Source organism: Siphateles boraxobius, unplaced genomic scaffold (genome assembly GCF_051911475.1).
Source record: "Siphateles boraxobius isolate OS27281-9 unplaced genomic scaffold, OSU_SipBor_1 66, whole genome shotgun sequence".
Lineage (NCBI taxonomy): Eukaryota > Metazoa > Chordata > Actinopteri > Cypriniformes > Leuciscidae > Siphateles > Siphateles boraxobius.
The window spans coordinates 14,087,003-14,104,453 of NW_027509193.1; the positions used below are offsets into that span (position 1 = coordinate 14,087,003).

At 38.1% G+C, this 17,451-nt stretch overlaps 1 protein-coding gene across 1 annotated transcript in view; it reads left to right on the forward strand.

Moving 5' to 3' along the window:
* Positions 1–17,451, forward strand: part of kcnh4a (potassium voltage-gated channel, subfamily H (eag-related), member 4a) — a 33,874-nt gene that overhangs the window by 11,283 nt on the left and 5,140 nt on the right. The window contains exons 2-12 of the mRNA XM_077212331.1: positions 1,940–2,173; positions 2,797–2,928; positions 3,040–3,164; positions 7,042–7,303; positions 7,880–8,037; positions 8,614–8,821; positions 10,765–10,959; positions 11,152–11,351; positions 12,961–13,210; positions 14,684–14,883; positions 16,346–16,384. Coding sequence (XP_077068446.1) covers positions 1,940–2,173; positions 2,797–2,928; positions 3,040–3,164; positions 7,042–7,303; positions 7,880–8,037; positions 8,614–8,821; positions 10,765–10,959; positions 11,152–11,351; positions 12,961–13,210; positions 14,684–14,883; positions 16,346–16,384 — 2,003 coding nt within the window. The remainder of the gene's footprint in view (positions 1–1,939; positions 2,174–2,796; positions 2,929–3,039; positions 3,165–7,041; positions 7,304–7,879; positions 8,038–8,613; positions 8,822–10,764; positions 10,960–11,151; positions 11,352–12,960; positions 13,211–14,683; positions 14,884–16,345; positions 16,385–17,451) is intronic.

Below are 17,451 nucleotides of genomic sequence, written 5' to 3' on the forward strand. Positions count from 1 at the left end.
TAATCCCGAAAAAAGTAAAAACACGGCAGAGATGTCAAGTTCAGCAGCTGGAATCAGCTGAGGTGACATGATGGCTAACAGAGAGCAGACAAACGGCTAGTAACAGCAGCGGCAATCAACCTGTCACTCAAGTGGACATACAACAGCATGTTCCAGGTCCTCCCAACCAGCAACTTCGCACAGCCATTGAAGAGGAATGGACCACCATTCCACAGGCCACAATCAACAACCTGATCAACTCTATGCGAAGGAGATGTGTTGCACTGCGTGAGGCAAATGGTGGTCACATCAGATATTGACTGGTTGTTGGTTTTTGGCCTTTTGTGTACATAGAAAAGGTCTTAGATCTTTGAGTTCAGCTCATGAAAAATGGGGGCAAAAACAAAAATGTTGCTTTATAATTTTATTCAGTGTAGTTTGAACACAAACTTTAGTTTCTCTATAAAAAAACTTGTGAGTGTATATGTACTGTATGTGTGTAAATAAATCCAATTTTTTATTTATTTCCATTTAAATTTATTAACATTACATATAGATGTATAGTTTACAAATTCAGTTATCCCTACTTATAGTTCTGCATTACATGATCATTCATATTAAAAAACAATTCTAAACAAATATGTATTTCTTATGCAAATGTTGAAGCCTGAAATGTTTCTGTGCAGAATTTAAAAACACAATGTTCTTTTTAATGTTGACTTGTCTGATTTTGGCCTTTTTTGGGCTTGATCTAGCTCTACAGGTTGATATTAGGCATAATTTTGTTTTTGCATCTAGAGTAGTCTAACACACCACATTCTTTCTAGCTTATCTGATACCAAAGACAGATTCCAGCCTCTGATAATGATGAACATTAAAAACGAGCAGACAAATTGGCAATCTCTCATACAATTCTTGTATGTCAACTGTAACAGAATAATTTTATATCAATACTATCATTGTATGAAATAATATTAGTAACAGATGAAGCAAAACCCTATCAGATGTCAAGTGCCTTTCTCTATCGTACGCATATGAAATCTGATTCCCCTGAATAGTTTTATTTGCTCATTTAGAAACCTCAATGGCTTCATATTCTCATACTCCCGCTCATTTATTTGTTCATTAATCAGTGGCGCAGATGCACTCATACTAGGAGTTGATCTGTGGACTGGGGTCGATGGTGAGGTCATGCATCTAACTTACTTAAGCTTTATTTATAGTTTCTCTGCACCAGTGCCATCTATTGATTCTTACTCAAACAGGGAACAATTGAACACATTGATGGATGAAATGTATATTGTAGATGTGTAAAGAGTAACATGATACCAATCAATTGCATGCTTTCAATCTCTTTAACAATGTTTAATAAGGGCTTTATTAAGATTATTTATCGAAGCTCATCTGAATGACTGACCGAACAAAATATGGAGTGGAAAAAAATAATTCTGTGTATGCTTGTTCATCGCTAGAGAACAAATACACTGAGTTTCGGTTCATATATTATTTCCACTAGTCTTTTGTGTACAAATTCATGGCAGTATAATTGGAACCCATAAATTGATACCATGAGGGAAAGGAGGCCGTTTAGGATCACGAACCATATACTTCTTTTTACTCATGCACAAACACCCACAGTCAATCAATTCTTATATAATTACCACCACCCCTGCAAAACTTTGGTGAAATGAATAGCAAAGTTGCCATGGAAACAGTACACATATCTTTTAGTTTTCTACCAGTGGTCTAAAGGATTTAGAATAAAACAGGAAATCTATAATTAGCATGTTAATGAAAAGGCAAGAATCATGAGAGTACTAAATGGCACACAGTGTTCTATATGATAATGATGAACATCCTCAATTTGCTTTGTGCATTTATGAAAGGCAGAGCAAATGAATTTTTACATCTCACCATTTTCCAATTCTTTCCTTTGTGTGTCTATATTTGGTGTGTACAGACAGTAACTTCCTGCTGGGAAATGCTCAGGGGAGTCGCGGGTACCCCATCGTGTACTGTTCGGATGGGTTTTGCGAGCTCACCGGGTTTGCACGTACCGAGGTAATGAAGAAGACATGCACATGTCAGTTCCTGCACGGACAGGAAACAAGCGAGAGAGTCACTCAGCAGGTGGAGAAAACCTTAGAAGGACAGAGAGAGTTCCAGACGGAGGTCCGCTATTACAGGAAAAATGGTAAAGACCACTTAAAAGAATAATTCTTCAAAATGCATTGGACACAATGTCGAGATCTGTATGGTTGACATCAATAAATGAGATGATGTGGGCAGATTAAAGGACAATTCCGGCCAAAAATGAACCTAAACAGTCTCGACCAGTCGAACCACGAACGCCGTGCTACATGAGCTGAACTGACTATCGACCTGGACGTAGCAGGCGTTTGTAGTTCGACTGGTCGAGACTGTTTTTCAAAGATGGCTCCTGCTTGTATACGCAAAGTGAACTGTCTTTATAAAGTATCTTCTTATTGAACTGTCTGTACACTTACAAAGTTCTCAATGCTTCGGCAGGTAGAGACCCTAATTATGCTACTGTGTTAGTGTGGGGCTATTTTCAGCCTTGTTAGTGGTATTAACTAGCGATTTTTATTTTTACTTATTCGATGCCCCATACACTAGCGTTATAAGCTAATCTGTGGTTAAACTAAATCTAACGTTAAAACTGTGTACATTCGATTATCATGAAAACGCATCCCAGAGAACGGTCGACTCGGTAGCCATGTGTTAGCCCTAGGTACATTTTTGCCCGGAATTGTCCTTTAAATACTAAAGCTTTCACGATTTGCCTTCTGTGACCAGGTACCACATTCTGGTGTCTGCTGGACATTGTCCCTATTAAAAATGAGAAAGGAGAAGTTGTTCTTTTTCTCTTATCCTTCAAAAACATCACCGATTCGTATGGCAAATCACATCCCGGCTCCACCACAGAAGGTAACAGACTGGCAGCGAGCTAACAAAGCAAAGTTGATCCAAATGGTAGTTGATCTCTTATAAGTTTGGCATCTGATATTTTGACACTTACATTTTTCTTACTTGTTTCAGAGGATGGTGCTCACAACAGGAAGTCCGGTCGAACTCATCTGAGTCAAGCTCGTGAGCGTGGCCGCAGCGTTCTGTACCACCTGACCTGTCAGTTCACCAATAGGAGCAAAAGGAAGCTGCCAAATGTAAGCAGAAATGAAACTCACAACATAGTTTTTGTGGATATTTTTGAATCAATATTCTATGGGAGTCACCAGATTAAAAAAGGTAATAGCCTGATGCCCGCAAATTAGGCCCTGTTGACACGAGAATGCTCGCGGGTGAAAACGTAAAAATATTTGATCAGATGTGCCTTTTGTTTTCACGGCTACTGCGTTTTTGGGGCTTAAAAACTCAAAAAATTTAAACCACCCTCCAAAGTGGAAATCTTAAAAACGCTCCACTGTCACGTTCCCGTCTAAAGGGTAAAAACGCAAATCTGCTCACGGTGGCTCTCGTCGCTTATGCGTTTACGTCACAAGCATGCACCAGTACAGGAAAATAACAACCAACATGTCGGATTATTTCCATACGTCGGACCTTCAAGTTGCCCGAGCAGCTCCGATAAACGTACAAGAGTTTTTTTGCTGTTTGCTTCGCCATGTTTTGATTTCGCGCTACTAGGGAAAGTAGTAGAAGGAAGGTTTTACACCGGCGCGCAGACTTGGTGTTGTTGTGTGGCAGTGCTTCACATTGCCACCTAGCCGCCTGGAGTGCATACTTCATCGAATTTCACACACTTTTGCGTCACCATATGTACGCAGATCCCCCCCCCCATAAGGCTCGTCTAAACGCAGAATAAAAAGTGATAACGCAACGCCACTTTTGCGTTTTCTCTTCAGATTGTTTCCGTGTAAACATACCCTTAGTTCAAATCTCCCGGAATCTAGAGCTCGCGAGCAAGTGCTCGCACACTGGCCCATACTGTTCTCCAAACCGTGTAGCGCGCGCACGGCAGAGAGGGAGAGAGCGAGAGACCTTGCGTTTGTGTGCGTGTGTGCCTCATGTAGCGCATGTAAGACAGCATGTAAGACTGCTTACATGCCCCCCCCCCCCCCCCAAGGGGCATAAACAGTGATGTGGCATTTAACGGAGGCGTCGGAGCTTGTGTCGAGAAAAAATGGGCGTGCCAGATGAAGCCGCCATTCCAGGCTTGTTAATGTGAAAATCACGTGACTAATGACAAATGTCTAATGTCATAAAGGAATTATGCTTAGGGCACCAAAATGGCTAGCAGCGGCACTGATGGTAGAAAATATTGAATAGACTATACTTAAAATCTCATTTGTCTAAAATGGCTAATGTCAGAAATATCTACCAAAATCCGAATCTCGTCATGTGATTTTATATTATTTTTGTAAGGCTTGGGAAAAATATTGATTATCCAATTAATCACTATCTCTATTGGATCGTTCGATTGTTAACCTCCAAAAATCCATCTTCTGACAAAATCTGCCTATTTAGGAGGCTGCGTGACCATATTTCTATAGCACTTCAGTCCTGCATTTCGGATGATCTATGATCATAGCTAGAAGGTGCAGTGCTTTCTGAGTATGCAGTCTGTGCTGAATGCAACACAATGAAAAGAAAGAATAATGGCAAGAATGGTCTTTTATTTGAGATGTCCTTGTGGGCTGCAAGTAGCCTATGAAAAACATATGCTACAACATGACCAGTGTAGTCCGATGAACAGATGAATCATATGAGACTGATATTTTTAGTGAATCAATTACATACAGGGCCACCAGTGCAGCCTGATTCCAGAAACAAAAGACTCTTATGATGAGCCGCTTCTTTTAATGATTCTTTCAAATGAAGATAATTTAAATCAATCCTAAACACTGCCCTGTATAACTTATAGCATTAGCAGTGGAATGTAACTGAAGTATACTCAAATTAATCAGAATTGGATTGAGAGCTTGTGAATCAGAACCAAACCGGAATTTGAAGACATTCTCTCTTGTGGTGAGGTACAGTTAGCATGAAGAGTTACCCTGGCATTTCAGAGAGAATGTTAAATGTTCTTGCTGTTTTACATAATGAGCTGTACTTGCACCTTTTCAAAATGCAAGTGCCTTTCAGTGCCTTTAGGGAAAATGATGTAACCACATTCAGCTTGTTGCTCTCACAGACATGAATCATTAAGCACTAACTTTTTCGAACTTGCAAGCGATGTTTGATATCACCATGTTTTTTAAGACTGTGAGTCTTTGTTGAGACTTGAATTTATCCGTTGTTCTGTGAATATCTACATTTTTATGTAAAGGGGACCTATATTCTCTTTTAGATGGTGTTTGAACGTAAATGTGTGTCGGAAGTATGTGTACAGAGCCATCCTATAATGGTAAAAAAAAAAAAAAATCCCCATAAATCATAAGCAGTGTCTCAGAACAAAGCCGTTTGCAGATTGTAGCTTTTGTGAAATCACATCTCCTCCCCAGAGCATTTCACTGCAGAATTCAAATGAGAAATATATTCTTATTAAAGCTACTAAGTTATTCAATCAAGGGCAGTAAGTTATTTTCTGTATTTATTTTGTTGTTTGATTCATATTAACAGCATACATAGAAGTAGGTACTGTATATTATGCTGCTTTCACCTTAATACACAGATCTAATATACACATGTGATTTCTTTTCCTGCTGTTTACGTTCACAGACATAACTGACTGTGTTTATTTGAACTTTGTGTGTTTTTGACATGACCTTGAGTGTATTTGACATTTTTATTTAAGCGCAATAAGACGTGAAAAAGAACTTTAATACTCGTAGGACGCGCCGTCTGACATCCAGCTTTGTGCATGTGCTTCGGATGATCGGCTCAGAAAACCATATATCCGAAGCTTAGACTGATATGGCTTTAAAACACATGCAGATAATAAACTTGTTACTTTTATGATGATGAACTGCAATTTCACGTGAGCGTGACCGCGATATAGATGAAATATAATCAAAACCAAATTGATGTTTTGTTAGTTTTCGGCAGAGTCTCCGAGGCACGAGCTGTAAAGGCTTCGCCCTCTTCTGGAAAGAGGAGGGGAGCAGCAGCTCATTTGCATTTAAAGACACACACACACACACACACACACGAAAACAGCATGTTTTTCTTTTCACTCAAAAATGTATTTTGAGCTGAAACACATTCTGGGGACACCTGAGACTTATATTACATAATGTAAAAAGGGACATAATAGGTCACCTTTAAAACATTTTTTTAGATAGAGTTATTTTTATCTAGTTCACATGGTTTTAACTGTGAGAACAAAACTTTAGCTGAAGTTCAATTTTTAGCAGCAAGGTAGCCCACCTCTATCCATCATAACCAAACGTTCTAAAAGGTCACTGGTTTGTGCTTAATGTAGTGAGAAACAACTTCTGTTAGGCTACTATTCTTTTTCTTTTTAAAGAGGTGACAGCAAATGCACATTGAACATTTCGGCATGCTGGGTCACCAGTTAATTTCAAAACTCCAATAATACAGGCACAGCGTGGCCCACATTCACACAAGAGATGTATTAAAGAATATTTGGATCAGCCGTCATTAAAGTCAGAAAACTAGAGTCTAAAAAGCTGAATTACTGATAAGACATTGCTTGCGGCTTTTATGATTCATATCAACTCTCAAATCGCCAACTGCTGAGAAATAATTTGCTTGCGCATAAAAAAGAAAACCCTTCCACTTAAGAGGCTCTTAGTAATAATGATTATGTCCTAGTTTCAAGCTACTTTTTTCCTGAAATGTGTAGGGTTTATTATAATTCAAATATATTTGGAGGCATTTTGTGGGCGTAGAAATAAAAATATATTTATTTGTATGTTCTGGTTACAGTTTGTTACACTGTAATCATACATTTAAGTACTGAGCAATATTTAGCAACTACATGTACTTACTATAGGATATAGGACTACAGGGTTAGGATTTGGGTTTGGTTTAATTTATAGTTATTATTACTATAGTAACTGCATGTAACATGTGTAAAAATGACAATGTAAAAATAAAGTGTTACCTATGTTCTTTTCACAGCATGTTTTTTCACAACCAACTCTTCCGGAATACAAGGTGGCGTCGGTGCAGAAATCCCGCTTCATTTTACTTCATTACAGCTTGTGCAAAGCATTGTGGGATTGGTTGATCCTCCTTGCAACCTTTTATGTAGCTGTCACCGTCCCCTACAACGTCTGCTTCTCCGCCCCCGATGACAGCGAACAAGACAACCTGGACTGCCACTCGGCCTCCAGAACCACCATCGTCAGCGACATAGCTGTGGAGATGCTCTTCATCCTCGGTATGTCACCGTTGTTGATTTTGTGGAAAACATGTCTGTTGTTAGGGTTCATTTCCAGCTCTGTTCTATTTTTAAACAGTGTTAACTTCTGACATCCGCATAGAGCTGCTTTCACCTTAAACATGTTACCGAAGTGACAATCACACCCTCGTTTCCAACTGAGACCATCTTTATAATCCACAGTCTCAATATAATCTGCTGTTTACACAAAGCATAAAACTAAGTTTTTTTGAATGCAAAATAAATAATGATAATAATACAGAAGCCCCACTGTGACCTGAAGTCAGCAGTAATTTAATAAATCTCATGTACACAGATGTGGTAAAATAATTGGTTGATAGCACTAAATGTTCTATGTAATGAGAATCTGCACAGGATCCATGAATATTTATCTAGTCCAGCATGTACAAGGCTTCATCACTCCAATTAGCATGTTTTAATATTCATACATCCACAGTCAATATTTGTCTTCAATTGAAAGGGCACTGTTTATAAAATTGTGAGTGCTCTGGTGAGTAATATTATTTGATTTTTGAATGCTTCATATTTTCTAAAAATGGCTTGTCCCCCCTACAGATATCATTCTGAATTTCCGAACCACCTACGTTGGGCCTGCGGGTCAGGTGGTTTATGATGCTCGCGCGATCTGTTTGCACTACTGTACTACCTGGTTCATCCTAGACCTCATCGCTGCTCTGCCCTTTGACCTGCTCTATTTATTCAACATCTCAGTGGTAAATATACATATTAAAACTTTAAATAGTATAAAATATGGTTGTTTTGTCTGATTGACTCTTTCCTTGCATGCCTAAATTTATTTAAAGTGCTTTTTGTTGCATGCACATCTACAAGCAACAACACCAACAAAAATATATTAAAAATATATAAATATTTTTCGCGTTTAAATACCAACAAAAATATATTAAATATATACATCCAACAAAAATATATTAAAAATACATAAATATTTTTCGCGTTTAAATAATATATTTTCACATTTCAAACCTCAAAAAATTACTAATTTATTACTCTTACAATCATATACATACAAATTCAAACATTTATTTAATTTTGACTGGCTGGCATATCTCTTCTATTTATTGATGGATATTTTTCATAAATATCATGGCTGGTCTTAATGTGTGTGTGTGTGTGTGTTTTTTTGGTCTTAATGTGTGTGTGTGTGTGTGTGTGTGTGTGTGTGTGTGTGTGTGTGTGTGTGTGTGTGTGTGTGTGTGTGTGTGTGTGTGTGTGTGTGTGTGTGTGTGTGTGTGTGTGTGTGTGTGTGTGTGTGTGTGTGTGTTTTATAGACTTCCCTTGTGCACTTGTTGAAGACGGTGCGTTTGCTGCGTCTCCTGCGCTTGCTGCAGAAGTTGGATGGTTATTCTCAGTACAGTGCTGTGGTCCTGACACTTCTAATGTCTGTATTTGCCCTGCTGGCACATTGGTTGGCATGTGTTTGGTACGTTATTGGACGCAAAGAGCTTGCCAGCAATGACCCCCTGACCTGGGACATCGGTGAGGGACTGTATGTTTTCTCTGTGTATTAACTCTACCATTCAAAAGTTTTGGGTCAGCAAGATTTTGTATGTTTTTGAAAGTCTTATGTTGAGTCTTATGTTTAAAACCATATAAAAATACAGTAAAAACAGTAATATTGTACATTTTTATAACAATTTAAAAATAACTGTTTTCTATTTGAATATATATATATATATATATATATATATATATATATATATATACATATATATACATATATATACACACACTCACCTAAAGGATTATTAGGAACACCTATTTAATTTCACATTAATGCAATTATCTAATCAACCAATCACATGGCAGTTGCTTCAATGCATTTAGTGGTGTGGTCCTGGTGATGTCCTGAATGTCAGAATGGGAAAGAAAGGCGATTTAAGCAATTTTGAGCGTGCCATGGTTGTTGGTGCCAGACGGGCCGGTCTGAGTATTTCACAATCTGCTCAGTTACTGGGATATTCACGCACAACCATTTCTAGGGTTTACAAAGAATGGTGTAAAAAAGGGAAAAACATCCAGTATGCGGCAGTCCTGTGGGCGAAAATGCCTTGTTGATGCTAGAGGTCAGAGGAGAATGGGCCGACTGATTCAAGCTGATAGAAGAGCAACTTTCCTGAAATAACCACTCGTTACAACTGAGGTATGCAGCAAAGCATTTGTGAAGCCACAACATGCACAACCTTCAGGCGGATGGGCTACAACAGCAGAAGACCCCACCGGGTACCACTCATCTCCAATATACCGGGTACCACTCATCTCCACTACAAATAGGAAAAAGAGGCTACAATTTGCAAGAGCTCACCAAAATTGGACAGTTGAAGACTGGAAAAATGTTGCCTGGTCTGATGAGTCTCGATTTCTGTTGAGACATTCAGATGGTAGAGTCAGAATTTGGCGTAAACAGAATGAGAACATGGATCCATCATGCCTTGTTACCACTGTGCAGGCTGGTGGTGATGGTGTAATGGTGTGGGGGATGTTTTCTTGGCACACTTTAGGCCCCTTAGTGCCAATTGGGCATCGTTTAAATGCCACGGCCCACCTGAGCATTGTTTCTGACCATGTCCATCCCTTTATGGCCACCATGTACCCATCCTCTGATGGCTACTTCCAGCAGGATAATGCACCATGTCACAAAGCTCGAATCATTTCAAATTGGTTTCTTGAACATGACAATGAGTTCACTGGACTAAAATGACCTCCACAGTCACCAGATCTCAACCCAATAGAGCATCTTTAGGATGTGGTGGAACGGGAGCTTCGTGCCCTGGATGTGCCTCCAACAAATCTCCATCAACTGCAAGATGCTATCCTATCAATATGGGCCAACATTTCTAAAGAATTCTTTCAGCACCTTGTTGAATCAATGCCACGTAGAATTAAGGCAGTTCTGAAGGCGAAAGGGGGTCAAACACAGTATTAGTATGGTGTTCCTAATAATCCTTCAGGTGAGTGTATATACTGTAAAGTGTAATTTATTCCTGTAATGTCAAAGCTGAATTTTCAGCATCATTACTCCAGTCTTCAGTCTCACATGATCCTTCAAAGATCATTCTAATATGATGATGATTTGATGCTCAAGAAACATTTCTTATTATCAATGTTGAAAACAGTTATATTTTTGTGGAAACAATTATTTTTCTCCACAGATTTTTTTTTAATGAATATATAGTTCAAAAGAACAGCATTTATTTGAAATTGAAATGTTCTGTAACATTATAAAAGTTTTTACTATAAGTTTTGAGTCAATTATGAATAAATGTTTATTTTAAAAAATACTGATACAAAACTTTTGAATGGTAGCTAGTGTAAATCAATTGTTAGCTTCTTTTTTAGATCACTGGATTTTCAAGTCAATATGGAGTTGAAGTTTCAATCCCTTATTTTTTCTTCTTTTCCTCTGTCCCTGTCATCTGTAGGTTGGCTGCAGGAGTTGGGTAAGCGTCTGGAGACTCCTTACACGAATGGTACAGTTGGCGGCCCATCTTTGCGCAGCGCCTACATCGCTTCGCTCTACTTCACATTGAGCAGTCTGACTAGCGTTGGGTTCGGAAACGTCTGTGCCAACACAGACGCTGAGAAAATCTTCTCCATCTGCACCATGCTTATCGGGGGTGTGTTCACCAGCGCATATTTCAGGCCTAATGTATAATTAACTTGTTTGTAGGTCAAACAAGCCTCTTTTTGATATCCATTTTGGGGAAAAAAATAAGCAAGTGTTTAATTTTGGAAAGTTTGGTGTCTAATTTAAGATGCAGAACATATTGTTCACTGAGATGATTCAGATTCTCTCAATCTTGTCACAGCCCTAATGCATGCGGTGGTGTTTGGTAATGTGACAGCCATCATCCAGCGCATGTACTCTCGTCGTTCGCTCTACCACACACGCATGAAGGATCTGAAGGACTTTATCCGTGTACATCGCCTGCCACAGCAGCTGAAACAGCGCATGCTGGAGTACTTCCAGACCACCTGGTCGGTCAACAATGGTATCAACGCAAACGAGGTGAGACCCAACAAACCATCATATGACCATGGCTCTTGACTGGGAGCTGCGGAACAGATGACTAAAATATTTACACAGTGGCATGCCAGTTTAATTCACTTGCTTTATCTTCAATATTTCACCGTGTGGAGGCTCAGATTGAATCTTTTTATTTTTGGAATAAAGTGTTCTATGGAGTTCATTAAAGAGCAAAATAAAGGGTTAAATATAGAATCCCAATTAACTTTTTTTTCTTTTTATAAGAGTGTAAAAGCCCCCATCAGAGTTTGATAATATATTAGCATCATCAGATAGAGGACAATTCATGAGCAAAGATCTGGGTCACATCTACTTTCAATAGACTAATTATAGCTTTCTGAGAATTACACTAATGCCGAAATCCATCATTGTTAAAGCAATAAGAATGGTAATTGAATAGGCCACAATGAAAAGATCCATATCTAAAGGAAGCTTAGGTGCAGTGTATGAAAAGCTACTTTAAATTAGTAGTTTGTTACTTCGATGGATGGATGGATGGATAGATAGATAGATAGATAGATAGATAGATAGATAGATAGATAGATAGATAGATAGATAGATAGATAGATAGATAGATAGATAGATAGATAGATAGATAGATAGATAGAAGAATCCTGATTTTTTTTATATCAGTTTCCACACAAAAAATATTAAGCAGCAGAACTGTTTTACACATTGATAATGATAAAAAAATGTTTATTGAGCAGCAAAGTATAAGAGACTTATTTTAAAAACATAAAAAAGTCTTACAGACTCCAAACATAAAGACATTCAATGATGTATTTTTTTTCAGAGCATCAGAGCAGTCTTTATGTGGTAGAAAATAATAATAACTAGAATTAGATAACTATACATCAAATACAACTAATACAAATAGAAAAACAATCCAATTTCTATTTTTAAGTTTGTAGATGATAAAAATTAAGTTTAAGTAAAAGTTGTAGGGAAAATGTCTTGCAGGGGTTTAAAAGAATCAGTGAATTGTTCTTTTGAGTTGATTTACATGAACCTGAATTAACTCTGAATTAGTAACTAAAAATCAATCTGACTTTTCTAGAGAGATTTGTTTACAAGTGTGCATTTAATTATTTCTTCAGCTTGCTCAGCTGTAAAGCTTTGTGCACAAAACAGTAAGGCAAAAGTTGCATGTTGCTATAAAAGCTACACTGCTATTAAAGCAGCTGAGCTACAGTCACATTACTAAAAATTAAGTTTAGTTAGTAGCACTATTAGTTAGTTACTCCCTTGCGATGTGTATTTGTGGGAAGAAAAAAAACAACTGACAAGTGTGGCCTAGCTCATTTACACTCTTGTCTGTCATGCTACTAGTTTATGCTGTGATTGAAAAACAGCAGCTACTGTAGACAGCTGGTATTGCATCTATTTGAGATCATACTGAAAGAAAGATTCTGATCTCAAAGAAGAGGGATGACCTCATCTAATACTTGACTGAAACAATATTACTATCGCATAATGATCAGTTTGGATAGTGTTAGAGTACAATGCCCTCTTTGTTTTACAACTGTAAACATGATCTTTACATCACCTCAATGTATTGTGGGTAATATCCATCTGTCTACTTGTCCATTAGCTTTTACATGACTTCCCAGACGAGCTGCGGGCAGACATCGCCATGCATCTGAACAAAGATATTCTGCAGCTGCCTCTCTTCTCCTCTGCCAGTAGAGGGTGCCTGCGTTCACTATCCTTGCACATTAAGACCTCATTCTGTGCACCTGGAGAGTACTTGATTCGCCATGGAGACGCCCTGCATGCGCAACACTTCGTCTGCTCTGGGTCTTTAGAGGTCCTCAAGGACGGCATGGTGCTTGCCATACTAGGTACGTTCCAGAGATGGTCTAGAAAAATATCTACATAGAAAAAAGCTGTCCAAGGGCGGTACCAAAATAGTCACCAAGTGAAGCGACACGCCCTAAAGGTGCAGTAAGCGATTTTTTAAGAAACACTGTTGATATTTGAAATCAGCTCAACCAAACATACCCCTCCTTTCAATGCTCCGCCCCCAAAATGCACAAACACGCAATATAAGAGCGGAAGGCTGCATCTGAAGTCGCATACTTCCCTACTAAATAGTAGGCAAAAAAAGTATGTGACAAGAGTAGTATGTCCGATTTCACAGTACTCATAAAACAGTAGGCAAAAAGTACCCAGATAACCCACTTCTTCCAGTGAGATTCTGAAGTGTGCATACAATGAAAAATGTACTATCCCATGAGGCCACGGGAGAGGATTTGTGAATGGCATGTGAAGCAACGCAACTGACACTGGTAGGTCGCATAATAATGAAAACATGGCGAATGAAGTGTGTCCGGATTACATTCATACTACACACTCATATTATATCGAACATACTTTTTTAGCAGTTGTGAAGTACTTATTACTTATTCAAAATAAGTACATGCTCAAGACTATGCGATTTCGGACGCAGCCGATGTCTCTTTATCATAATTGAAGAAAAAATAATACTTTGTGAAAAATACAGTAAAGATTATGAACGAATGACAAGTAAGAGCAAAAAAAAATGTAACAAACAGTACACAAGAGTATATTCAAGCAAGAGTTTGTTGTTAGTCACCAGAAGCACAGCAACTCCAGAAAAGCAATGACACTCTGGTTACTATAGCTACAGCAACAGCATATCTTGGTTCTGTGAAACATAGCAAAACCAATGTTACTCTCGAATGTTTTCAGGCCTTCCCACTTAGGTCTCTCCAGCACTGGAAAGCTTTTCTAATATTAACGCGGGGTGGGTCCTAAAGCTCGTGTTCGATCATAACCCTTCTTTTTCCAGTGATATTCCTCTAAACTTTTCTCTTTTGTAATGTCTCTCAGCCATCTCTCTTTTGTTCAAATCTCCCTCTTGTTCACTCTCTCTCCTCCCCCATCATTAGTGGGCACACCCCCTACTGTTGATTGGCTACAAGTGTGTTGTGGTGCTCAGTCCGTTTCTCAGAAATGGCTTACTGCACCTTTAAAGGGTCTTGTTCCCCCCCATCTTGAAATACAAATCCAACCAACTTCCTAAAGGCAGTGCTTTCAGTCCATTTAGGTCCAGCAGGCTACATCTAGACAAATCAATATTTTAAAACAATTAAATGTCAGTGCCAGCTGTGGCAGCTGATGGAGCTGTTTTCAACTCAAACCAAATGAGTAGGCATCTGGCAGTCAAACTGATTGATAGATAATTAATTAAATTGATAAACTCAGTTCTGCATGTGTTCTGTTTATCTTAGCACAATTAAATCAAACAACAGCTTGGCTCACATGTAGTAAAATGTTTGTCTGGTATACAGGTAAAGGAGACCTGATTGGTGCTGACCTCCCTGGGAAGGATCAGGTGATCAAAGCTAATGCAGATGTGAAGGCTCTGACCTACTGTGACCTGCAGTACATCAGTGTCCGAGCGCTGCAGGAGGTTCTAGAGCTCTACCCAGAATATGGCAGCCGCTTCAATGAGGACATACACCACAACCTCACCTACAACCTCAGAGAGGTAAAGTACTTTATATTAACACAATATATATATATATATATATATAAAATAACAATTATATTCAGATATACAGTATAAAAATGATAATTATATATTCATTCAAATAATGTATATACAGTATGCAAATTACATCTGGAATGTTTTATTGACCAACTTCTGATTGGCCAATCACTGTTTTCGGGAGTCCAATTTTTTGTGTTCATTAAATATATTTTAATGACAATTAAACCATATAGTTGTCCTATTCAACTGACTTCCTACAAAGCTCTGCTAGTCTTCCGTATCACTCAGAAGTCTCTTTCTTTTCACATAATGAATATGTAGCAATGTTCGATGGTATGCGAAGAAGGGGCCGGGAACCGGCGAACATTCAAAGACTTTAATACAATAAATGAAACAAATACAAAACGAAAGAAAAAGACAGCAGCCCCTCACGGACGACTGCTGTCACATATAACAAAACACAACATAAATCCAGGCCTGGCCTCCCTCAATCTTCACTGCCGTTGCTCTTCCTTTTATGCTTCCGCAAGAGATACGAGACCGGTGCGTCGTGCAGGTGTCGCTCATTATCAATCACGCCACTGGCCTCACACCGCTCTCTCACATCCCTCTGCCTCGTCCTGCTCGCCACAGAATAATTTAATCTCAAGTCAAATCATTATTTAATGTAATTTTAATCATTTATTTTGAAAATAAACAGAATCATGTATTACTTAATTTCAAAATATCAATGTATTTTACATATATTCAGTACATACTTAGAATGCATAACTGTGTACATAGACTACCGTTTAAAGGTTTGGGGTCTCTTCTACTCACCAAGGCTGCATTTATTTGACCAAAAAGACAGTAAAAAAGAGATTTATTGTGAAATATTATTACTATTTAAAATAGCTCTTTTCTATTTTGATATATTTTAAAATATAATTTATTCCTGTGATGGCACAACTACATTTTCAGCAGTCATTACTTCAGAAAGTAAGCAGAAGCCTTCATAAATCATTCTAATATGCTGATTTGCTGCTCAAGAAACTCTTCTTATTTTTATTATTATCAATGTTGACAACCATTTTGCTGCTTAATATTTTTGTGGAAACCGTGATACATTTATTATCATCAGGATTCCTTAATGAATAGAAAGTTCAAAAGGACATGCGTCCTTGCTCAATAAAAGTATTCATTTCTTTGAGAATAAATTTTAATACATATTCACATAATTCAAATAATTGAATACATATTCAAATAATTATTATATGCAAATTAAATCTGGATTCTGGAATATTTCTGACTGGTCAGAATAATACCATTATGTAACTTTATAAATCAACTGACTTCCTCCTGACTTCCTTTCTCTCATATTACATGTACTATATAATACTGTTGTACGTTGGCAGTGTGTATTTGTATTCAGTTTGAGCTTGAGTCATAATGGTACTCAGGATTTTCTTCATCTCAACAGGGCCATGCCAGATTCTCTCGGTCAACTCGACTTCCACAGGTAACAAGCAGATTTGTTGTCCATAAATTTGACCTTTTAACCTTTTGATTAACAGTCTCATGCTCACACACATGCGCCTTCGCTGCCATAACTGTATCCTGCCACATTACATAAGCTCCCCAATTAGCAGTGTCACTCTGAACTGCAGACGCTGTGTGTGTGCGACATCACAGCTGGCAGACAGCAACTCATCTGGATGTGTCTGAATCAGGTGAATTAGCAATCTGTTTGTGGCACTGACCCTCCGTCTCATTGCTGTGCCAGCTGTCTTAATGATCAGAACAGCAACACACACACACACACACACACACACACACACACACCAAAGGAAGGATACAGAAGCACACTCACACAAACTCAGAAGAACACGATGACATGCACAGAACAATTAGAATTTAGAAAAGTTTTGAGTAAAAATTCTGAGATTGCATTATATTCAATTGTTTTTATTCATTTTGAGGAATACTGAATGTTTTCATGCAAGTGAGATGAGTAAATGGATGTTCACATTTAGTCTAAAACTACAATAACCATCATGTTTACACAGCTCACACAACTCCTCACTTTATTTCTCTTAAAATGAGAACAGGAGAGCTGTCAGTCAAAAAATTTGAGAAAGTAACTAGCGTTACTTATTTGAAAAAGTAACTTAGATATTTTGTTGTACAGAGTAATGCGTTACTTTACTAGTTACTTGAAAAAGTATTCTGATTACATAACTCAAGTTACTTGTAATGAGTTACTCCCAACACTGGTCATTATGGAAAAGATCTGACTGCGTCTGTGTTCTTTAATTCGCTGTCCGTCAGTAGATCATGCGCAGAACTTTCCACTCCCATTGGTGCTGTTTTGGAATTGCGATCTCACGCTGATTTGCCCTGTTTAGTAAATCTGCCCCCAAAAGTGTAAAAAAGAAAGTGGCAAAAATGTCACCATACTGTAATTATATGCCCCTGTGCATGTTGGAAGAGGCCAAAATGGGTCACATAACCATTTTTATCAGTTTAGGCCAAAATTCATTATTCCAACTTACCTGCATGGTATGCTTCTTATGAGCTCCAAAAAAT